The 24,824-nt window shown below is 39.7% G+C and overlaps 1 protein-coding gene across 1 annotated transcript in view; it reads right to left on the bottom strand.

The window, feature by feature from the left end:
- SLC6A1 (solute carrier family 6 member 1) overlaps positions 1-24,824 on the bottom strand; it is a 121,200-nt gene that overhangs the window by 21,304 nt on the left and 75,072 nt on the right. Inside the window, exons 2-6 of the mRNA XM_042452540.1 lie at positions 14,992-15,418; positions 13,514-13,645; positions 12,641-12,741; positions 390-499; positions 138-270 (exon numbers count right to left, since the gene is read on the bottom strand). Of these exons, the coding sequence (XP_042308474.1) occupies positions 138-270; positions 390-499; positions 12,641-12,741; positions 13,514-13,645; positions 14,992-15,229 (714 nt within the window). The 5' untranslated portion in view covers positions 15,230-15,418. The remainder of the gene's footprint in view (positions 1-137; positions 271-389; positions 500-12,640; positions 12,742-13,513; positions 13,646-14,991; positions 15,419-24,824) is intronic.

The following is a 24,824-nucleotide window of genomic DNA, read 5'->3' on the forward strand; positions in this document are numbered from 1 at the left end:
ACTAATGGTTGGTGTGTGTGTGTGTGTGTGTGTGTGTGTGTCTACAATATATCAACAAGACTCTGATGAAGGCATTTTAAAAAAAATACTGTGCTGATTGAGGTTGCAATGTGTGGGTTTGTTAAAGATATTCTTACCTTTCCTGTCCAGCCGACTCCTTTCCAGATGCAGAAATACACTAAAACCCAGGCAATTGCTAGAGTAATTGCTAATGGCCAACGGATCTGGCCTGGTTTTTCCAATCCATCAGTCATTTGGTGCATATTACGTCTGAAAACAAAGAGAAAAAGCAAAACATTCTCTAATTTACCTGGGGGTTTTTTAGTCATAGAATAAGAAATTAAATGTACATGTTTCAAAAATGAGGGGGAAAAATCTTTGAGGCTTACTCCCAGAATTCCAAAACTGCACTTGTCATGTTGGTAGTATTTGACATACTGTAATTGGAGAAACAGTGGTCCGTGTTCCAGGGGTTATCACAGTGTCTCCATGGAAGATTCTAATTAAAAAGGTAGGGAGGGGGATGAGGGAGAGAAGAATAATATAGCATTTTTATACACCAAAATAACCAAAGGTATATTAGAATGATAATTGATGAGGGTATTATTTTGTTTTCAGTTTTTCAATATATTCAATAATGTGTTTCCAGTATTTCAGGATTACTTTTTACACTCAGAAAGTTATTTGGGCATTGTTTAAATACTCATACAACTGGGGCAAACTTATGTGCTACATTTAATTATGCAGTTCAATTTCCCCTTTACCTAAAAAGGATCCAACTACTGTACATGGACTGCTGTTATTTGTCATCAAGTTGACTGTGAGTTATGATGACCTTGTGAATGAGAGACCTCCAAAATACCCTATCATCAATAGCCCTGCTCAGCTCTTGCAAGCTCAGGGCTGAGGATTCCATGATTGTAGTGTGGTCTTCCTCTTTTCTTACTGCCTTCCACTTTACCAAGCATCATCATCATCATCATCAATATTCCACTTAATCTCAGGGAATCCAAGCGGATTACAGCAGTAAAATAACATACAATTAAAAGAGAAATGCATTAAAAATTCCAAAATTCCCAACCCTCCCCCCCCCAGCATAAAAACACAATCGAGTCCTAAAAAGAGATTAAACCAAGAAAGAAAAATTTAAAACCTTAATATACAAATACACTAAAATGAGATTTAAAAAAATTCAGGTGCAGGGTAGGGTAAAGGATAAAAGATGGAAGATGAAGGAAGACCGGGCCGGGGGGGGGGGGGGGAGGTCAGAAAGGATGTTCTAGTCTGCAAAGACCTGCCGGAAGAGATCCGTCTTAATAGCCTTCTTGAAGGTTTCCAAGGTGGTACTCTGACGGATCTTGTCCAGCAGGTCATTCCAGAGTCTAGGAGCGGCTTTTCCAATGAGGCACATTGTCTCATGATATGTTGAAAGTATGACAGCCTCAGTTTAGTCATACTGGCTTCTAGAAAGACATCTTATTAGGGACATTAGTCAATTGTTGTTGGGGTTGTTGTGTGCCTTTAAGTCATTTCTGACTTTTGGCAACCCTAAAACAACACTATCATGGGGTTTTCTTGGCAGAATTTTTTCCTTTGCCTTCCTCTGATGCTAAGAGAATGTAACGCCCAAGTTCACCCAGTGGGTTTTCATAGCTGAGCAGGGTTTTGAACCCTGGTCTCTGAGTCCTAGGCCAACATTCAAACCACTACATCATGCTGTGTCTCTACATTAGTCAATACTTTCTTTTGAACTATGGACATGCCCTAAAAGCAAATGAGGCTGCATCCACACCATAGAAATAATCCATTTTGACACCACTCTAACTGCCATTACTCAGTGCTATGGAATTCTGGGATTTCTAGTGTTTGTGAGATATTTAGTCTTCTCTGTCAGAGAGCTCTGGTGGCACAACAAACTACAATCCCCAGAATGCCACAATATTTAGCCTTGACAGTTAAAATGGTGTCAAACTGGAGCAGTGTGGATATAGCCACAGGCTTGTGTGTGCAGAGGAAAGACTGTTGTTTGAATATTTGACTTAACTCTACTACTGTAATTCAAATCATGTCTTATGCCAGTCCTTATTCTCTGTTTTATGGGTCAAAATCATAAATATTCTATTATTGTTATTCTAAAGGTAAAGATAAAAGTAAAGTTTTCACCTCTGACAGGGTTGTCAAGTCGTGTCTGAGGGTAGGGGCTGGTGCTTATCTCTGTTACTAAGCCATAGAGCCAGCATTGTCAAAGACAACTTTGTGATCATGTGGCCAACATAACTGAACAGAATGTGTTACCTTCCCACCAAAGTGGAACCTATTTATCTATTTGCACTTTTACATGTTTTCAAACTACTAGGTTGGCAAAACCGGAGCTCACTCCATCACATGGAACTTGGGCCTTGAACTGCCAGCCTACTAAACTTGCAGTTGTCAGAGTCAGCGTCTTAAGCGCTGAGCCACCACATCCCCTTGAATTAAATTGTTATTCTACTTGCTAGAAAAAAAGAAACCCCATGAACTTCAAGTGGTCAAGGAAACAATACAGTTCCTATTAGGCTCTGTTGTTTGTTGATACTCAACTCTTATTCTCCAAGAGGCTAAACAATGCCTGTGTTACATCCTTTTCTTCTGTTATTTGAAAACATAGCATAATAATAGAAACAAAATATACTTGGATTCCTGTGTACATGAAGACTATAATGTTGTGTTAAGCATTGTCTAGCAATGGCCCCATTACTAGAGGTATCAAATTCCAACTCAGCCAATAGATTCACCAGGTGGCCTTGAGCAAGTCATTAAACCACAGCCTCTGTTCCGTATCTGTAAAAATGGGAATATAATCTCTCAGGTTTTTATGAAGAAGAATTGCTAACTGATTCGAGATGTTATTTATATCATTCACCTATAGTGTGAACAGAATGAAATTCATTTTGTACCATTGCCTCCCTGGGCAATAAAAACTTATGTTCAAGAACAGATTAATGCATAATTTTAATGCACAAACTATATATGTGCATCATTCCAAGCTATAAGTGGTAAAAAATGGAAGCCAATTTTTGCTTGGTTGGTCAGATGAATCTTCTCAATAGACAACCAGAAGTGAGTTTTAGGAAACAAAATGAAGATATAGATAAATAAATAATTCAGAAACTGTGTACTGCAGGACATTAGTGTGCACTTAGGGAAATGATAAGTGTATTGCAAGCTATTAATTAAAAGATTTAAGATTCCTGGGAGGGCAAAGTACACACTAATAAAGAAGACTAGCTGTAACACCTGTGACTTATTTACTACTTTAGACTTGATTTGCTTCCTTCTAACCAGTCTCTGCAGTGGTCAGGAAATTGTAATGGGTACAGCTGAATCAATCATCACTGTATAATAATAATAATAATAATAATAATAATAATAATAATAATAATAATCTGTTTATTTATAGCCTGCTTTTCCTTTGCAGATCAAAGCGGGTTACACAGAAGTACAACAATGTACAATTTTACAAACAATATCCATAAAAACCTGAACAATACAATGAACAAATTAAAAAACAGGATAAAAAGCATACAGAATTTAAAACACACTGTCCTGACACACAGAAACAACAGAACTATTGATGCTCAGAGGAGACAATGCAGAACCAGAGAGGTTCTCTGATGGCAGGGAATACTTGCTCTTATAGGATTTATGCTCTTTTTTTGTGTAAGATGAATCCATGCTCACAATTTTAAATAGACAAGATACACTTGGGTGATCTTGCATCACATATACAGCAGATGTGCAATAAAAATTCCAAATAGTCTATGTGGGTAGAAGAGACTGAGATCTCTCCTCATCAATATCTTCTCTCCATGGCTTTTATCTGCCTATCAGATGTTCAGGATACAATGGCTTAAAATGATATTTTAAGAGGCAAGGAGTGTGAACATTTGTGTTTTAAAATAAAAACAAATCATTTTTTGGCAAGTACTAGTAGATAGGTATTCTAGCACAGAGTTGCATTATTGTGCAATGTCCAGACATGATTAGTTTTTAAGAAAAGAAATACAAAATTAGTAAACATAACAATAAAAAGGTAATTCACAAAATGACATGGGTACGAGCCATCTCTTGGCTCAGTCATTAGTCAAAATAGAGATTGCAGTCAAGAAATCAGAACATGACTAGGACTTGGAAGGGCTGCTATGAAGGAACTAGACAAGTTCCTCAAGTGTCAAGACAAATAATTGAATATTAAAGTTAAGCTTGTCCGTACCATCGTATTTCCCATTTCTGTGTATGGTTGTGAAAGATGGATATGAAGAAAGCAGATAGAAAGAACACAAATTCATCGAGATATGGTGCTGCAGAAGAGTGATAAGGATACCATGCATGACCCAAAAGACAAACAAATGGGTTCTAGAATAGATCAAGTCGGAACTCTGCCTGGAAGTCCCGATGTCTAAATTGGCCACATCATCATCATTATTATTATTAACCTTTATTTATAAAGCGCTGTAAATTTACACAGCGCTGTAAATTTACACATGAGAAGGAAGGACTCATTACAAGAGTGAATAATTCTAGGAAAGGTAGAGGGAAATAGAAAGAGAGGAAGGGCACATTTCAGATGGACACACTCAATCAGGGAAGCCACAGCCCTGACTCTGCAAGACCTGAGCAGGGCTGTTTATGGCAGGTCTCTCATTCATGGGATTGTCATAAGTCAAAGTTGACATGATGGCAGTTAACAACAACAGTGAGCAGAAAACTGTTTGGCTCAAATTTCATCATCATCATCATCATCATAATAATAATAACAACAACAATAAATTTTATTTATATACCGCTTTTCCAAAAGATCAAAGCGGTTTACACAGAATTAAAACCAGTTACAAACACATCATAAAAATAGATAAAAACTATCTGAGCATGTATACATCACACTTACAGTCTCATCATAAGAGAAAAAGAGTTCTACTGAATCATATCACATCAAAAGCTAGTCCAGATGCCCATGGGGAGCCAATAAACAGAACACGAGTGCAAGAGCCTCCTTCTGCACATTTTCTCCAGCAACTGGTTTTGAGAGGCATACTAACTCAGATTCATACTAACTCATGTAATATTTCGATAGCATGATAATCCTCTCATCCATGAATTTCCGTAGACTTGAATTTAACCTTCTTGATCACAACTTTTGTTCATTCCTTTATTAAAGCCACCTAGGTCTGACATCACTGTATTTTATAGAAGCCAATTTCACAGTTCAATAAAATGTTGCTTTGTGAAGTACATCCTTTTGTCCAGAATCTTTGATCATACAGCTTCCTTGTATAATCTCATGTTCTTGTATGAAATTGGGTAGGAGAAACATCTTCCCATCTACTTCTCCATGTCTTCCATAATCTTAAAATGCTCTCCCTTGTATGCCCTTCTTCATTCTTTTTCCAAGCTAAAAACAACACATATTATAACCTTTTCTCATAGTGAATCTATTACAATCTTCACTTGATTATGGCTACATTTGCACTGCAGAAATAATGCAATTTGACACTGCTTTAACTGCTATAGCTCAATGTTGTGGTTGTACCACCAACGCTCGCTCACAGAGAAGACTAAATGTCTCATGAAACTACAAACCCCAGGATTCCTCAGCATTTTGCCATGGCAAAGTCATGTCAAACTGCATTATTTCTGCAGTACAGATGCAGCCTATGGCCCGGTACAGACTGGAAGAAAAGGGCAGCCCAAGGCTGCCCCTTTCTTTTGCAGATCATTGCTGTGCCAACCGCACAGCTGCAGCAACGATCCACAGCAAAAAGGAGCTCTGAAAAGGAGATCTTTCTGGCGATGCTGCAAAGGTGCCGTAAGCGTCCTGGGATGCTGCGGTGATGTCACGCACACGCTGCACTGTTTGGATGCAGCACGCACGTGATGTCATCGATACGTGCATCATGTGGATGGTGGTGCCTAAAGATGGCACCACCATCATGTGTTAGGGTTCCAGAGTGTGCAGTTGCTGTGCACTCCAGGACCCTAGAATTAGCCCCAGGCCACTGCAAACTGGCGATCTGTACTGGGCCTAAGAAAGGATAGGAAGGAGGGCAGAAATCTCACCTCTCCAGGGGCCTAAACAGCAGGTCAGGATACCACAGGCCAACGCTGTGGTATTATGCCCAAGATTTCCACCCAGGTCAGTCTCTGGGCTGGCACAGCAATGGGTGGGTGCTCACATACACACCCAGCTTCCCCCACATCATCATGTGGCTCCATTGCAGAGTACCCCTTACCTGCTGCAGCCATTACATCTGCTTCAAAGGCATCTGCCACAGCACGTAAGGGTGGAAACGGGGTGTCTGGCTACACCCACATGTAGCCAGTGTCAGAGGCCATGGTGGAGACTTTTGGAGCAGATACAGCAGCTGTGGTAGGTAAAGGGCGTGCAGGGCTATCTATCTGATCTGCCTGGATTTCCAAGAAACTCCACTGCAAACAGCCAATCTTTTTAGACCAGTATAAGGCCCTGTTGGGTCAAGATTGGTCTGGGACTGCTGGATCAGCATCCCAGCTAGAGGCTATTAGCTTGCATTGCAGACAGGAGAATGCCATGGCTAGGGGGAGCAAGGGCCTTTTGGCATGTGTTGTAGCAGAAACCACTGGCTGGGATAAACAACCAAGCTGACGCACTGTCACAGAAGGCACAGTTTTATTACAGCTGGGACACTCCTGCATCGAAAGGTGCAAGAGAGACCATGAACATTCTTTATAGCAGGTTTTATAGACAAGCACAATACACAAAAACCAGACCCCCAAACTCTTACCCCTGGTTGCAAATCATCTCCGTTAATACATACATTCGATGGCGTTAGCAGACGAACATGTCTGTGCATTTTGAAATAGCAGAAATTGTTCTAGTTCATTGTGACATTGTTTGTAAAACAGAAACCTCAAACTGTTCTTTTTGAGATGTTCAACTTTATCAAGAAGCAGTGTGTTATCAAAACAATCTTATATACGAATTGCTCACTCTGACATTAGTCTTTGCAAAAGCTGAATTCTAGCTTCTATTGTGACCTCAATTCAACATCTAGTCTCACCCAAAATCATGACCACAAACAGTTTATAAAAGCAGTTCTAATATCATTCTTCAATCAGGCGCATAAGTCCACTTCATTCCCCTCTTAAAGTCTTCTTCCTCATCTCATCATGAAGACAAAATACGTGACCATGAGTTTCACTATGTGTAAGTAATAATAGTAATAAAATTTTATTCGGTCATTGACCAGTATAAAAACAAATCACACAAGCAACATATCAATATAACAATAACAAATAAAAATATAAACTGATAGTAGACTGTACATGTACAGTATCAAACAGTTCTTTCTACACGGTAATAAAATGACCATTTGACAGTTGATGTGTAGTATTTCTTGTAGTAAACAGTAGCCTCCCAACAGCGCCTGTATTATGAAGCAGAAGCCAAACTGTCCCAGTTTGCTAGTTACTATTTGGTACTTCATAGTACCATACAAGAAGAGGTCAAGTGGGAACCTTCCAAAAGGTAAAAATTTATAGATAAAACACATTTAATTCACTAATGCAAGCATGCCATATCCTCATCACAATATTCTGGAATTCTTTGTAATTTCCAGTTTAAAAATTAAGTAATGTTTGCAAAAGACTATCCCTTTGACAAAATTGCTACTTTATTAGACTACAGTGAGCCTGTGCCATATGCGAACTCATTATAGGCAGCTTCCAGCTTACGCGGAAGCCACTGGGGGAATGGGAGAATTGCATGTGCACCTGCGACGCACACACATGGCCACGCAGCGTGCACGAGCCCTATTATATCTAATGGGGCTCAAGCATACATGCTTTTTGCCTTACGCTGGGGTGTGTGTGTGTTCCAGAACAGATCCCCCACGTAAGGCAAGGGCGGACTGTATATTCAGGCTCATGATATAAAGTTTACTCACAAACGATTCAGCCTGAAATCCAATTTGAATATACAGCTATGTTCTTGTAGTGTACGTCCTTTATAGTTATTCACTTTTTAACTGTTTAATAGCATCTAGATATCTTTTTTCTTTCTATATCCCAGACAGGGTACAATATACATTATATTATATGTCTCCTGCAGGTGTTGCTGCCTAATATACATTTTTACTCATTATACAGCCGCTTTTCAAAAATGAGAGCTTCCCATTTTTGAAATGCAGCCAGATAAGTGTGCTGGGATCCGGGAGACATGTGGGTTGCAGTTGCTCAGCGGCAGCGATTTGAATGTGATAATACTAGATATTAACCAAAAATGTGACTGTACCCCGTCAAGGATAAGTCGCGTCATTTTTAATGTGATAATCTCCTTAGTAAAATTGAGTCAATTTCCTCATCCATCTTGCCAGAACACTATAGTCAGTTTTCCCCTACTGTGACTCCCACAACATTTGGGCACATAAAGAGATCTTTTAACACCTTTGAGATTAACTGAAAGAAAGAAGTTGGCAGCATGAGCTTTTGTAGCCTTCATTTGGTCATCATCTGAGGAAGTAGACTGAAAACTAAGAAAGCTCATGCAGAACAACTGAGTTACCTGCTGGCTTATTTTTAATAAAGGTTTCTTCGAAATGTTGTTTGTTTGTTTGTTTGTTTTAATATCTCACCTTTTCTGCAATGTAGGGACTCAAGGAGACTAGCAACATATTTAAACCAGAATAAGTTAAAACCAGGTTTTTAATGTAGATATAAAATTTAAAAAAACTACAAACCTTGGCATCTGAATTGCCAGTCTTTCTCTCCAGAGAAACAGAAGATTCAAATTATCATTGAAATCAGTCAGAACCCAGTGTCTTACAGCAAAGGACAAAATAAAGCTATCATTTAAATTCCCCCCCCCCCCAAATGGATCACAAATTATCTGACAGACCAGCATAATAACATGATAACATGTCTGATTGAATGCTTATAGGAGTAGAATTAATGTCAGTGTGTACTGGTGTACTGGTGACTTTACTGAATCTACAGCACTATCATGAGATTCTCTAGTATTAACTCTTTCATGCATAGTGTCCTCTCCATTAGAAAAATTTTGCTAAAGGAGCAAATGTCATTATACCAGATACTTGCTTCTATTTCTTCATTAAAATTTTGTTCAGCAAGTAAAAAGGTCACAAGGTAATGATTCCCTACACATTCAAAGGTTCTGCACTTGAATAATTAGAGGGCCCAAGCAATCTGTTTTGATGTGACTGTGACTCTCTAACATTGCCTTGGGTATTTGCCAAATAAACAGAGTAATATAGTCAGCCCCCCCCCCCCCATATGTGGGCTTCCCATACGTGGACTTGAGGTCACACACATGGGAAGCCCCATTCAGATGAATGGCACGTGTGCCTGTGGTTCACACACCCCGCCACACATGGGAGTGTGCCCTGTTCATCTAAATGGGGCTTGAGCATGTGCAAAATTTGCTTTATGGTGGTGGTGGTCCAGAATGGATCCTACATGTAAAGCAATGGTCCACTATATTTTTTATCTTGTGAGCAGCCTTAGGTCCCTTTTTGGGAGAAAGATGCTATAAAAATGAAATAAAATCAATCAATCAATAAATAATATTTATATCTTCCTTCTCCAGATTTTCCATCCAAATTCTTTCTGTGACTACCCAGTATTCTTCATGGTAGTATCCTGAAAAAAAATATATAATCCTCTAGATTTTCCTGTCCAGAACATCCATTCACATCCTCTTCTGTCTTTTTCATCCAAAAAGGTGAAAAAAATATTACTTATTGTTCCTAGGATTTGGGACATGTTTAGGTTATCATGGATGGTTTGAAGAAGTGAGAATTGTCTCCCTAGGAAAACCATTCTAGGATTTCACAATAAATTTGCAGTGATTATAAATTCCCAGTCTCATAAATCCTTTCTGAGACAGGAGGTCCCTTGAAGTCAGCAGCAACAGCCAATGAATGTGGCTTTTTGTATAGGCTACTGAAAGGTGATTACATACACTTCTCCAGAATCACAGGCAGGGAGATGTGTCTCATTCGCTTGTTTACACCACCTCTTTGATCCATATTATATCGGCAATCTGTTTTCCTAGTTGTTCATGCACAGCCTTCCAAAGATACAGACGATTTTACTTCCAGGCAGGATAGGTGCACACAAAAAGTTTCTATGGGCCCAAACAGATTGCAGAAATAATCCATCTTGAGACCACTTTAACCGTCCTGGTTCAGTGCAAGGGAATTTTGGGAACTGTAGTTTGTTGTAGTACCAGAGCTCTCTAATAGAGAATGTTCAATGTGTCACAGAACTACAATTACCAGAATTCTGTAGCATTGACAAAGAGTTGGCATAAATACAAACAAGCCTTTGTGCCTTCCATAAACAAGAGATAAAAGTACCTAGAGACAGAGGAACATAGCTTCACATGTTCTAGATGAATGGGGTGCACTCCTGTGCACGACATAGCACATACACCATGGCCTCACACAACATTAATCTAAATGTGGCTTCCAATCCATGTGACCTCAAGTCCATGTTTGGGAAGGCCGCCTATGAGACAGGCCAACTGTACTAAAAATGAGGAAAAATTGGGAATTTAAACACCTGCAGTTTCCATACACATGCTGCTCCAGAACTCCATGATGTCCCCCTTTCAAGCTTAGCAAATTCCAGATACCCAGATCCGTTGACAGATAGGAAAACTGTATCATTAGCTAGATGATTTATTTCCTTAGAAATAATTCCTTTCTTTGTTTCATTTCCTTGTATCTGGAGGCTTTAGAGTAAGATAGGATCTGAAATACAGATATGTACTATCTTCCTAGAATGAAATTTCTAGAAGTCAAATGGGGCTTTTTTTAATGAATTATTATCCTTACAAGAGAGCTGTAAATTAGAGACTATGGGGCTCTACAGACAGCCCCTTTTTGCACCAGATCGGGGCCATGGCAACCTCAACGCTGCAGCCCTGATCTGGCCTTTTGAGGACACAAAAAGGAGCTGCAAAAAGCGGCTCCTTTTTGTGCCCTTAGGGCGCCATAGCTATAGTGGCATGGCTATATGGCGCCGCTTCGGTACTGCATCATGTGGACGCAGCGCCAGAGGTGCGCCATGACACCACACAGCATCTGGAGTGGTGCATGGCATCAGGGCATCTCGGGGTGTGTGTGCGTGTGTGTGGAATTGGGCATGTGTTTTCAGGACACTGTGCCCCGACTTTGCCCCCAGGCCAGCCTTTCAGGTCAGTCTGTAAAGGCCCCATGTAATTGTATCTTCACTGCTTTTAAGAAGGTGCTGATTGTGATATGTTTTAGACTATGAGACACCTGTAGGGGAAGTAATGGATGACCCACTAAGAAAACCCTGTCAGGTGACACTGGTTTTAGTAAATAATAAATGATCAACATCAGCCTCATGATGGTGTAAGTAAGGCCCAATATAGACGGGCACAAAGCGGCGTACCGCCGCTGATTCTAGGATTCCAGACCGCACGGCAACCGCACAGTCTGGAACCCTAGAACATGTGGATGCCGTCATCGTGGCAGCCTCCTGTCCACATGGGGGCCACCATGATGATGTGTGCGACAAGAAACAATGTCATAAGGGCTACGACGCAGCCCTTACGATGTCGCAGGAAGGAGCTGCATTTGCAGCTCCTTCCTAGAGTGGATTGTTCCCGTGACAACCGCATGGCTACGGGAACAATCCTGAGGAGAAAGGGGCCGCCCCTTTCTCCTCTGTAGGGCTGGGGTGTCCTGAAGCCCCAAGGACACCCCTTTTCTGGGAAATGGAGAAGCGGCATTTTGCCACTTCTCCGTGGTTCGGAAAACACTGCATTGGGGCTGCAGGACTGCCAGTAAGGTGAGCCATTGTAAGCCATTCCCAGGGCCTCTCAAGGAAACAATGTGACTTTTAGATTCAGTGAATTTAAAGCTACTTCAAATGCTTTCTGAACTTTCACAGTGGACATACAAAGAGTTGCTGAGGCACTTCCACCCTGCTTTAACTTCTGCAGGCCAGCAAATCTGAGGATGAATCTCTATGTATGTATGTATATTTCATTTCTATGCCAACTTTCTCCCAGAAGGGAACCCAAGGTGGCTCCCCACCCCTCACATATTTTTCTCCGTTAACCTCTCTCTCCCTCTCCCTCTTTATCTCCTTTTCTGGGGCTTGTTCTCTCCTCCTTTTTAGTACAGTTGACTTGCATGGTACTGTTGGCAGCAAGATTTCACTGCCACAGGTTCAATACAATATAAAATTGTATGGTTTTTTTTTAAAAAAATAATTACACAGATTTTGTTTTTAATTAGAAGTTCCCCATCACAAAGTTTGTTATGTCCAAATACTATATTTCTATATTTCCAGTACCCACAGATTTTTTTTCTTTTCATTTTTTGGCAGGGTGCAAAGAAAGTTACCAGGCTGATATATGGAATATGTTGTTTAACATCAACTTGGCTGTAGCTGATAGTCATGGTAAACAATGAGGTAGACCAGTTCGTATAGTAAATTCAGAGAAATCAGGCACAAAAATAATACCTGGATTTAAAAATTCAGGTATACTACAACATTTCAGATATTATTTCAGTTAATCAAACTGAGTTGAAAAGAGGGCTTATCAAACAAGAAGGGACACGTGACTTACTGTAGTGAAAGAGTTGTACAAGTAATATATTGCCCAAGAAATGATCACAATGTAGTAAATATTAAGCCAGAAGGATAAGACAGCAGCAGCTAATCCCACACCTAGAGGAAAGAAAAATATATTAGGGTATTAAAGATCCCATATTCTTAGTAGCAGAACTTCTATATATAACTCTACAATGATAATAATTAGGCTGAGTACCTTGACTATTCTCAGTAATTCTTTACATAGCAAGAATCTCATGAGCTTCTCTGGAATATTACCACAAAATTTCCTAATAATCATTAATAGCAAAATCATACTTTTAATATATGTTTACAATGAAAGACAGAGGACAACTGTGAGGAAGTTTATGAAAAGATATTTAATAAGAAGCTATGTTTACTGAAAACCACCAAACTCAGGTTTCTGAAGAAAGATAAAGAGGATAAATAAAATGGTATTCTTTTACCAGATGAACTCGAAGGGGTTTGGAAAATTAGTCATGCTACAGGTGAAAAATTATGAATTGAGAAACAGAGGTTGGGAATGTTCAGGGAATTAATATGGACACTCAGAAACAGCTGTTGATGTGTAATATGCAATGATGTGAGTATAACACTTATTCCTGAAATAATTTATAACTAAAAGATATCTTAGTTCAATTGGTTCCTGAAGTTTGAAATAATGGATATCTATTCAGTAGTAACAAGTGACATCTCAATTTCATGATCATTTAAGCATTATTTTAGTATTTTTATTACGAAAAAACACATATATATTTGATACATATTTTAATACTGCTGTGTAACTTTGAACTATTAGTTGAGAAAAAACCCAGCAAATATTAAAGTAGAATGAGTTAACAGTAATAGATATATATCAATACAGTACCTTTGAACATTGGAGCAAGCCTCCAAACTCCAAGACCACCTATGGATGTGTATTGGCCAAGTGAACATTCCAAAAGAAACAGGGGAACTCCAGCAAAAATTAATGTAAGGAAATACGGAATGAGGAATGCTCCTGAAAGGATACAGAAGAACAATTAAAAAAAGAGTAACATATTTTTGTGATTTCACTAAATTCAATGGAGAACATGGGTTTCAATGTTAATTTTCACTTTCATTGAAACAGAAACCAAAAATATTCAAAATTTGTAATATTTGCTGCTTTCACCCACTTATAGAGTACTCTCTCCAAATTAAATTTTATGATTGTCAGAAATTGGAGCTAAACTCAATGTTGTGCCCTCTACAGTAGATTTTGTCCTCCCAGAGCAGATTTGCAGGGACATAATTACCTTCTTCCTCCCAATTCTGTTGATGGAACTTTGGGACCTACAGGCTGTAGTCCAGGTTTAACCACTTTTTAGTTTCACTGATTTCTCTAGGACAAACCATGAACAGAGCCCTTTGCTTCAATAACTGTGGCCTGCATCTTATGGTTCTCATTTTACACTGCTTTGCTGAGCTTGTTAATAACTCTGTTGCTAGAGTCCTGTTTTTTTGTTGTGGCAAAAAGGATCTGTCATTCAGTGGCACAGCATATGACTTGCATGTAAGTCCTTGGTTCCAATCCCTGGAAACTCCAAACAAGGCATGGAAAAAACACCACTTGCAATACACCTATCAGTGTCAACAAAACTGCTTAGATGGACTAATGGTCTGACTCAGTATATTGCAGTTTGCTATGCTCTCATGTTCTGAGACTGCTTTTCTATCTGATAGTTTTTCAGTGTAGTAGATGGGAGAAGACTCATGTCAACAGTTAATATATTCAGTTTGCTTCTGGACACCTCATTCTAAGCTAAATCAAATAAGAGATTGCAAGCTTTTAAAATCAATTGTGCTTTACTTATTCTCATTGGCTGTTTCCCTATAAAGGAAAAAATAGATGTTCTCAGAGTAAACAAGTGCGTTCTTTCAGAGCAGGCCATCTGATTGCTGTGGTCCCCAGCTGATTGGGGGCTAATCAGGGCTGGAGCAGCCATGGGCCACTCCAAGGCACCGGTCTGCTTCACCCCTGAATTTATTTTCTGTAACAAGTAGATTGGGTCTGCACTGCAGTACTATTTTGAAATGAATTTACATTTCTTCATTGAGGTGGCCACCTATTCTGGCCAAGGCATCCTATGATGCATTAGGTGCAAAACTCCAAGCTATACACTGGCACTGCCCCCAATCAAGGTATTGGCAGCAGTGTTCTAAACTGTTTAGAAAGTCCTTCCAAAAACCATTTCCATACCTTTCTATGATCTATATTAGGAACTGTTCTCATGTGTACCTTCTCTGCTGGTGATGTCAAGTGCCAATAAGAAGTCCTGAGTTCTACTGAATAAGTTTGTTAATTATAGGAACTGAAATATATACCTCCTCCATTTTTTCCGCAAAGGTAAGGAAACCTCCACACATTCCCTAAGCCAATAGCATAGCCCACGCAGGACATAAGAAAGTCAAATCTTCCCTTCCAGGTGTCTCTGTCTGGAATATCTCCTTTTTTCTTCTGCACCTTCACTACCAGTGTCTTAGGCTTGTCATTGGTAATCGAGGCATCACTGAGTTCTGTAGAGATTTGTCCATCAGCTACTTTTGTTCCATTTGTTGCCATGTCTCTAGGTTTAGATGGAGTGGCTCTCGCAGCTGGACGAGAAATGTCAGCACCAGTCCACGTGGACAGCAGCTTTGCGGCTCTTGACTGTCCAGTTAAAGATTGATGGGGTTGTTAAAATAACAATAGAGATGATACTCCAAGTATTAAAATCCAAACAGATATCTTGCAATAGGTGCCTGTAATAATCTGTAAAACAAAATTAGGAGAGATTTTTATTTGCTTGTCTAAAAATAATGGTGGAAGCAAAAAAATTCAAAACCTTCCAGTATTTTCGCCTGTGAACCGCTTTGATCTCCTAGGAAAAGCGGTATAAAAATAAAGATTTATTATTGTGAACAGTTCTTCAACTTGTGCCCTTGATTTAAAAACAACTATACAATTATATTGCTTATCTAATGGAAGAAGCCTTGTTTGCAATGAATAGGAATTTACTTAATGACCTTCATGAAAACATAGTTAATGAAAGAAACACATAAAACAGGAAATGGATTAAAGTTAAGTCTTTCAAAGTTACACTCAGTTCATTATGAAGAGGAACTGCCAGGAGAAGCAAAAAGAATAAAACACAGATCAAAGGATAAAGCACTTACTAAAATCTTTTTAAAAAATATTACATTCATTCTCATACCTTGGACTGTAAAAATGAAGACATTTGTCAGAGATTTTTCTGGCCCTTCAAACCATGGGATATAGACTGATAGCCTGTGGGCCTAATCCTGCTCACTGTTGTCCCCAGTCTACTCCAGTAGGTTTCCTGGTCAATCTAACCAAAATTCCCATGAAACAAGTATGGTTCTCCATCCCTATCTCTTAGGATGAGGGATTGAGGGTCCTTGCTACTAGTCAGCTAATTCTGGAGTGTGTTTGGGGTCACCTTTATCAACCTCTGGTCACCAAAGTTCCCAGTTAGTGGTTAAACCAACATCACTTAAATATCTTAAAGTTTTGGAGATCCAGGATATTTATTTGGGACTCTTTTGGTACTATTTTATGCCTTTTATTGTACATATTCATGAATAAATGCATATATATATATAGAGAGAGAGATCCCGTCTGATCTTGGAAGCTAAGCTAGGTCAGCCTTGGTTTGTACTACAGCATACCAGCTGCTGTAAGCTATATACCAAGGGAAGAAACTGGCAAAACCACTTCTGAGTAATGTCTTGCCTAAGAAAACTCTATGAAATTCTTAGGGTCACCCTAAGTTGACAGAGGCATATACATACATATATTACCTTCAGGGAGAATCTCAGATATAGCAGCCCCAGGGTACTTCAATTTTATTAAATTCCATACCATTAAAGCAATATTATTTCATATTCCAGGCTTTAAAAAAAACATATTTACAATCTCATCCCTTATCATATTCTTAGCCATTTTCATCTATTTGAGGAATTTTACAATTCTGTGTAACACAGGCATTCAAGAGTTAAAGCTTAAGAATGCCTTGACTACATTAATCATATATAAGCATATATCTCCTAGCCTTATCAGCATTTTGGAGTAGCATGTCAGGGCTTATTAGGAATGGGTCATCATAGACAAGTATCTTCTGCAGTGAAGATACACAAGGCAGATCTCATTTCCTAACTCTATCCTGGCTCTTTTATTGTCTCCTGATGCCACTAAGTGTCTCGGGAGCTCAACAGACCACCCCTTTGGAGTCTCCTGCAGCCGCCCTTTCCTCGCCAGATTGGAGCTGCGATGACTACACACCGTGTCCCTGATCTGGCCTTTCCATGGTGCAAAAAGGAGCCACAAAAAGTGGCTCCTTTTTGCACCACAGAAAGGGCACCCTAGCTATGGTGTCAGTGGCTTTTGTCTGCTTCTTAGGAGCAGTGCATGCAAAGTATGTGCCAAAGATGCGGCATAATGCCGCCTGCCATTTGGTCAGGCGGACAGCGTGGGGGTGGAGTTGGGGTGGCTGGCATGCATACACCATGCCCCCATGCTGCCCCCATGCTGTCAAGCCCCTCAGTTATCCAATCAGAAGTTTAGTTCTTATTTTTTTCTTCACTACACTTGAGTCTAGTGCGCACGCCCACTTTTAAAATGTATGCTATTACCTGTTGTCAGGTGTCTCTACTCTACTAAGTTACAAGGTGACCTGACATGATTTTTTTGTTTTTTGTTTGCATATTCTAAGGGAACATATGACAGTCTTCCCAGATTTGATATTTAAGCAAGTTTCTTTCTTCTTTTATTCTAAGAGAAAAAATGAGCAGCGTTTACCATACATCAAAGGAGTCACAGACAGAATAGGCAAAGTAGTGAGGAAGCACAACCTTCAAATGGTTTACAAACCGACGAAGAAAATCCAGCAAATGCTTCGCTCAGCCAAGGACCAGAGAGACCCTCTCACAGCCGCAGGAGTTTACCGCATATCATGCATCTGCGGACAAGTCTACATAGGGACCACCAAACGCAGTGTGCAAACAAGAATGAAGGAACACGAGAGACACTGCAGACTGGGCCAGCCAGAAAAATCAGCAGTAGCAGAACATGCCACAAACCATCCTGGGCATAAAATACTGTTTGAAAACACTGAAGTTCTGGACCATGCCAACCACTACCATGTCAGGATGCACAGGGAAGCCATTGAAATCCACAAACACCTGGACAATTTCAACAGAAAAGAGGAAACCCTTAAAGTAAACAAGGTTTGGCTACCAGTCCTGAAAAATAGCAAGATAAAGACTCAACAAATGCAAATGAGAAATCTCCCAGCAGACAATGAGCACTATCAAGCAGACATCAATCTTCTTTTGCAGACCCTCCACCCTGAGGCCTGCCATTAGCAACAAAAACAATATACATGCAAATTCACTCCTGCATTTTCAGGTCACACATTATATATAGCCAAGTCCTTTCCAGGCAAACATTCTCTGAAGATGCCAGCCACAGATGCTGGCGAGACGTCAGGAAGAAACTTTTCTGGAACATGGCCACATAGCCCGAAAAACCCACAAAAAACTGTGGATGCCGGCCATGAAATCCTTCAACTTTACATTAAAATGAGCAGCCTTTCTCATGATTCTTAGGCTCTGTATTTCATCTCATCTATAGGTTTTCCCAGGTTATATGTTTTTATATAATGTCCTGTAAAACCCCCATCCCCTCAGAAAGGTGACAGGGCAGAAGGCTTTTGTAAATGCAATGTCTGGAAATGTGTAGGTGTATTTGTTAGATTACTTATAGTAAGATGTGATGTTGTATAGAGTGTTGTACTTCAGGTATGTTAGGTGTATATTAAGTGTTCTGCTGAGGAGTGTTGGGAAGTTGGAAGTGAATGGGAGATAGGGCTGAGGGAGATAAGAGTGTTGAGGTGAGGTCTTTTGACAGCGAAGGTGTAGTCCAGTTGGAGTGTGCTGTTATAGGGTTGTGGAGGTTGTAGCAGGTTCAGCATTGTTTATTATTTTGTTTCAGATTATATCACTGGATTTACAATAGGAATATCCATTTGAGTAGCTTAGTCAGGAACATGATACTATAAGCAACTGTAACATAAAAAGAAGAATTGGAATTAAACTGCATGTTTTTGTATATAAAGTTTACTTTAGTTTTATTCCTGCTACAAATGAAATTGTTTCTTTCTTTCTCTCGCTTTTTTTCTCACACAAATACACATGCAAATGTGCATGAACATGTATATGCACATACAAATACATATATCTTCCTTTTGTGATTTTAGAGACAAAGATATCTTCTAATATATAGTATTAGAACATATATAGTATTAGACAACAAAACAGAACTGTTTAAAACAGAGTACAATGGCTAATCTCATAGCTATACACTTTACAGAGGTCTTGTCTGCACAGGCGAAGAACCCTGTGCCCACCCCAATGCTGGTGCTACCTGGTTCCACAATGCATAGTGAGCTCTGGCAAAATACCGTGGAGTTCCCTGGTTGACCCAACTTTGTCCCAGAGTTAGCAAAGTCACAGGAAGCCCCAGTGTTTCCCTGAAATTATGGGGTTAGTGCTGGGTTTTGTGGCATCCAAACAACTAGATCGGGTCACATTTGGGCAGGCCAGCTGTTCATATACCAGGCACTATACTAAGCAGTGTGGGGAAAGGGGATGGCCTGTCCCCAGATCCAAAGCTTTGGCTTTGTCTTCTTCTGAGGCTAAAGCTTTATCTGCACTGCAGAAATAACGCAGTTTGACATTGCTTTAACTGACACGGATCAGTGCTTTGTAGTTTTGTGAGATATTTAGCCTTCTCTGTCAGAAAGCTCTAGTGCCACAACAAACTGCACACTGTATGATTCAATAGCATTGAGTCAAGCAGTTAAAGTGGGGGTCAAACTGCATTATTTCTGCAGTGCAGGTGCAGCCTGAGAGAGTGTGACTTGCCCAAAGTCACCTAGTGGGTTTCTGTTGTAGAGCAGGGCCTACAATGCCTGGCCTCCACAGTACTAGTCCAATGCTCAGCCACTATACACACACTCCCTCTCTCTCACACACACCCTTGGAATATAAGAAACTATTTAGTATCGAACCTGTAATGAATGCAACACTCTTTGTTTTTAAAGCACCAGCCAAATGAAATAGAACTACTGAACTGAGGGCCTGAACAGACAGGTCAAAATAAAGCTGCTTCAGGTCACTTTGGAGGTTTACTGTTTAAATGACACATGCATCTTAAGAGGCCAGAAACTGCGCCAAAATCCTTAGCACTGGAGTGTGTCTTTGGCATGGCTTCCGGCCTCTTAGGATGCATACATCATTTAAACAGCATACTTCCAAAGTGACCTGAAGCAGCTTTATTTTGGCCTGTCTGTTCAGGCCCTGAGTTAACTGATGATCAACCCACCAATGATAAATTACAATTCAAATATATTTGTTTTACAAAAATTCTTGCTTCCATATTTCCAATGAAAACTTAAATGCTAAGTTCCTTCTACAAAATCATACCTAAACTGATCTCCTTCTATTCCTGGGTTGCAAATTTGGTCTCCGCTTTACTTTTCAGTAGCATCTCAGAGCAGAAGTATTGTGTTTTAACAAATCATCTTTAAATTAAATTAAATTTGTTAGCTAAATAAAGAGGTACTCCCCCCAAAAAATCTTAGGATACCTGCATTTTGTTCCCATAGCTATGTTCAGACACCAGCATCTAACAATTTTAGAAATGTGTACATCACTTTTTGTAGTGCAAAACTCTTTAATTATTGTTAGGACTGTATTACACAATCAATTCCATTTATGCACAGAACTAGATAGGGCAAAACTTTGTAAAGACAAAGTTATTAGTTAAAGTTATTAGGACCACTTAAAAACCTTTTGTGATTCTCAAGGTTTCTCTGTAATCTTCAGTGTGCTGGTTTCTTTTGTCCTTCATAATCCACACTTGATTAAAATTTCTTTTTACTATGATGAACTCTGATTTCATTTTATTATGGACTTCAAAATGTCTTAGCATATTTTATATTTTTTTCATCAATTCTATTGTGTCATTTAGAAGACAAAAAGGATGAACAAATGAAGTTGAAAATGAAAAGATGAAAGCTCAACTGATGAACAGTCAGGATTTTTTTTTAAAAAAAAAATTTCCTAAGAATATTAGTTGCATTGTATCCTTTTGGATTTGTGAGAGATCTGGATCCAGGAATCACAGCAGAATTATCATCTTCTTCTAGCATTACATCTTCTGCCATGCTTGGTGCTGAAGTAAAGATGTGGGGCTCACCATTTTAAACTTGTATATAATGTGGTCTGAATTATTAAATGCAGATGATGAAAAAAAGAAGGTAAAGAGGAAAAAATTCTGGGCACATCAGAACATATTAGTTGGAGGTTCTTTTGTTGTTTTGTTTTGTTGTTGTTGTTGTTTTAAAAATAATAATGCATATTTGAGAGGTGGATTTTGGGCAGACAGTGGATAACCAAGAAATGGTCTTACTGGTTTGAGAATTAGACTATGATTCTGAAGAACAAGGTTTGAATTCCTGCTCAGCTATGGAAACTCACTGGATGATCAGTGAACATTCTCTCAGCCTCAGATGAAGGCAAGGGCAAACCACTTCTGAACAAATCTCACCAAGAAAACCCTATGAGTTGAAGGTACACAACAAAACAACTGCAAATATGTTCTTTTGTTGCCTGTTTTATTGAATCATTTCCTGTATTGCTATGTATTTTATATGTATTATCCTACTAGAGAGGCTGGCTAGCTCCAACAGGCCTACCTGGAAGAAGATTAACCATTAAGAAGCCAAGCCCTCCCTCCAGTCCATCTCCCCTGATCCAGGCCTTGGAGGTAGAGAAGAACTGCTGGCCCTCATCCCCTTCCCCTTCCCCTCCACCACTCCCTTCTCCTTTTGTGTTGTGTCTTTTTAGATTGTAAGCCTGAAGGCAGGGAACCGTCCAGTTAAAAAGATTGTATGTACAGCACTGTGTAAATTTACAGCGCTTTATAAATAAAGGTTAATAATAATAATAATAATAATAATAATAATAATAATAATAATAATAATAATAATAATAGTGTGATTATGTGATAGATGCAATAATACCCAGTTTCCATATCAAAACAAACATGTGTTTTACAAACTGTATTGCCCCTGTTGCCAGGGACAATACTGTCTTCCCAAGTTCACATTAAGAACTCATCTTCCAAATTTTAGTTTAGAATATTGCACTTGCAGTTTTCTCTAGAGCACACTCCCTTCCCCTGAACATGCATACAAAAGTAATGAATATCATATTCATTTTCTACCCAGCGTTTGAGACACAGAGAAGTTTTCATTTGTAAAAGCAGAATAGTGAGATATTCATAAAAAAAATAATTCCACAAGGACTATGAATTTTCCTTCCTGGGAGAGCAATTAACAATGATAAAGGAATAACATCAGCAATACAGTCTGAAACAGCATAAATCACAATTTTCTAGCACCACCTGCTGAAGAAAAGAAAGAAGTGCAAATACGGCATTTCTATTTTTGAGTTTGCATGCTGTACTGAGATGGCCTAAATACCCTAAAGGTACTAGATTCCATCTGATCTTGAAAGCTAACCAGGGTCTTCTAAGGCCGGGTTCTCTATTCTGGGAAGGCCCGCCGGAAGAGATCCGTCTTAACAGCCTTTTTAAAGCTGTCTAAGGATGTAAGTAGATGGATCTCATCCGGCAGGCCGTTCCACAGTCTGGAGGCGATGATGGAAAATGCCCTCCGGGAAGTAGTCGAAAGCCTAGATTTTTGTGGCTGAAGTAGGCCTCTCCCAGAGGAGCGGAGTGCATGGGCAGGATTGTAGGGGAGAAGGCGGTCCCAAAGATAGTTTGGACCCAAGCCATTTAGGGCTTTAAAGGTGATAACCAACACCTTGTACTGGGTCCAGAAGCTAATGGGCAGCCAGTGGAGGGACTTTAGAACTGGCGTAATATGGTCCCTCCTGGATGTTCCAGAAATTACTCTGGCTGCCATATTCTGTACTAATTGCAGTTTCCGGACCAAGCACGAGGGTAGCCCCATGTAGAGCGCATTACAGAAGTGTAGACATGAGGTTACCAGTGCGTGCACAACAGTCTCAAGATCCCTTACTTCCAGAAAAGGACGCAGCTGGCGTATCAGCCGAAGCTGATAATAGGCGCTCCTGACTGTCGCATTTACCTGGTTCGACATCAGAAGCGACGAGTCAAGGAGCACCTCCAGACTGCACCTACCACTTATTTAGCATTTAAGCTTACTTTATGATAGTTTAACAGCAACAACAGCAACAAAATCTGTATATACAGTGCCTAAAGAGATATAGGAGATTATCGTATGTGCCTAATCCTGTCTTTTCCACAATGGGATACACACATTTAACTGTCAAAGGTGGGCCTTACTGCAGTCTCCCATGGCCAGGCATATGTAACCCTTGCTTGTCCCGTAGCTTTTTAAGGATGAAATTATCCTGTCCTTGAAAAGCTGCGGGATAAGCCTGGGTTGGATGTAGGCTGCACATGGGCTGCATTCTTCTGGCCATGGAATAATGCGATAAGAACTGTCTTTGACAGTTAAACGAACATGTATCCCATTGGAAAAAGATGGGATAAGGCATACATGATACTCGCCATAGTCTACTGTGACATGATTCAGTTTCTTCCTTAATCCCAAACAGAGTAAAAGGCAATAGCATGCAATGAAATGCATGGATAATCTTAATATAGGAACAATCTATGTGAAATAAAAGGCTATGTGTAACTATAGGGATTTATTTTATGGGATCTTTGAAGTCACACACAGGATAATATTACAGTGTGTGTGTGTGTGTGTGTGTGTGTGTGTGTGTTTTAATTTTCACTTGAAATCTTTGGTTGGTTTTTTTTAATGAGTGTCTTTAGTGGAACAGACAAAACTGTGTGAAAATCCAAGGAATTTTTTCTGGTTTCTTGATGTAAAGGTCTGATTTGGGAAAGGCACAGTACCTCCATTCTTAACAAAACCTAGGCTTCCTCCACTGTAATATAGAATCCAGATTTTGTTTTGACACTTTGAACCAAAACAGTGAATTTTGGGAAGGAGCTGTTAAAGGAAAATGGATGTTTTCCCAACAACTACAGTAAACTGAAATTGGATAGCTAAATTGGGTTCACCCCTATGTAGCATATTAACATGCTAAATACATGCAGTACTTTAAAAAAATCTTTTAAAAATACCTTACTGGTTAGTTCATTTGTGTTTTAAAGTCAGATGCATCCAAATTGAAATTGAGCTCGCCTTTCAAAAAATAATGTCTCAAACAGAGTATAATAGATACCATTTTACAACAAAAGTAAACCTAAACAAAACCAATTTAGTTTTTTTTCTCCAAACAAGTGTACAAATTCCATCTTCCTGAGCTGCATGGAAAGGCTTCCCTGTGAGGCTGCCCTTCGTGGATGGTATGTATGCCAACCAGGAGGGGAGATGTAGATCATCAAAGAATACTGATACTGAAGAAGTGAAATTACAATGGTATGGTTTGGAGATGACATTAACACACAAGTAACACATACAACAAGAATAGACTTGAGGTGCTTCTCCACTGGCTGCTCAATCTAGGACCAATCCAAAACATTAAGCTCTGGACTGACCACAATGACCACTTGCACATGGTGGGCCAAATCAAGTGTGGCACTGCATTGTTGTGCATATGGTCAACTGGTCTAACACTGCATTGATCCCTCTGGCACATCCCCCTCGGTGCTACGACTGGTTCCTTGTCGTCACAAGCTCACTGTGATAGCCTGCCTGGCATGCCATTGCTTTTGCTGAGGCAAGAACAGGTACCCCACCATGTGATCAACAAGGAAGGGGTCGCTTCTCATTGCTCCTCCTCATTAATTGAAGGGGTACCCAATTCTGACTTCAGCAGAAGTGTCAACACATCAGGCAGGCTCTTGCAGAGAGTTCCTGCCATGATGAAATGAAAGCAGTGGCTTATTTTCAGAGTTGCTACTGCTGCTTCGTAAGGAGGAGCTCTGTGTAATGCCTCCTTGGCTTGCTGTCACTTCTGTTGAGATCAGAATATGTGTTCAGCAAGGAAAAGGAAGAAGGACCCGCCCTCCTAGACCACACAACTGGATGTCCCCCTCCTGATCACTAGCTGTGATGTTTCCAGGAGGC

The sequence above is a fragment of the Sceloporus undulatus genome, chromosome 2, assembly GCF_019175285.1.
Source record: "Sceloporus undulatus isolate JIND9_A2432 ecotype Alabama chromosome 2, SceUnd_v1.1, whole genome shotgun sequence".
NCBI classification, from domain to species: Eukaryota; Metazoa; Chordata; class Lepidosauria; order Squamata; family Phrynosomatidae; genus Sceloporus; species Sceloporus undulatus.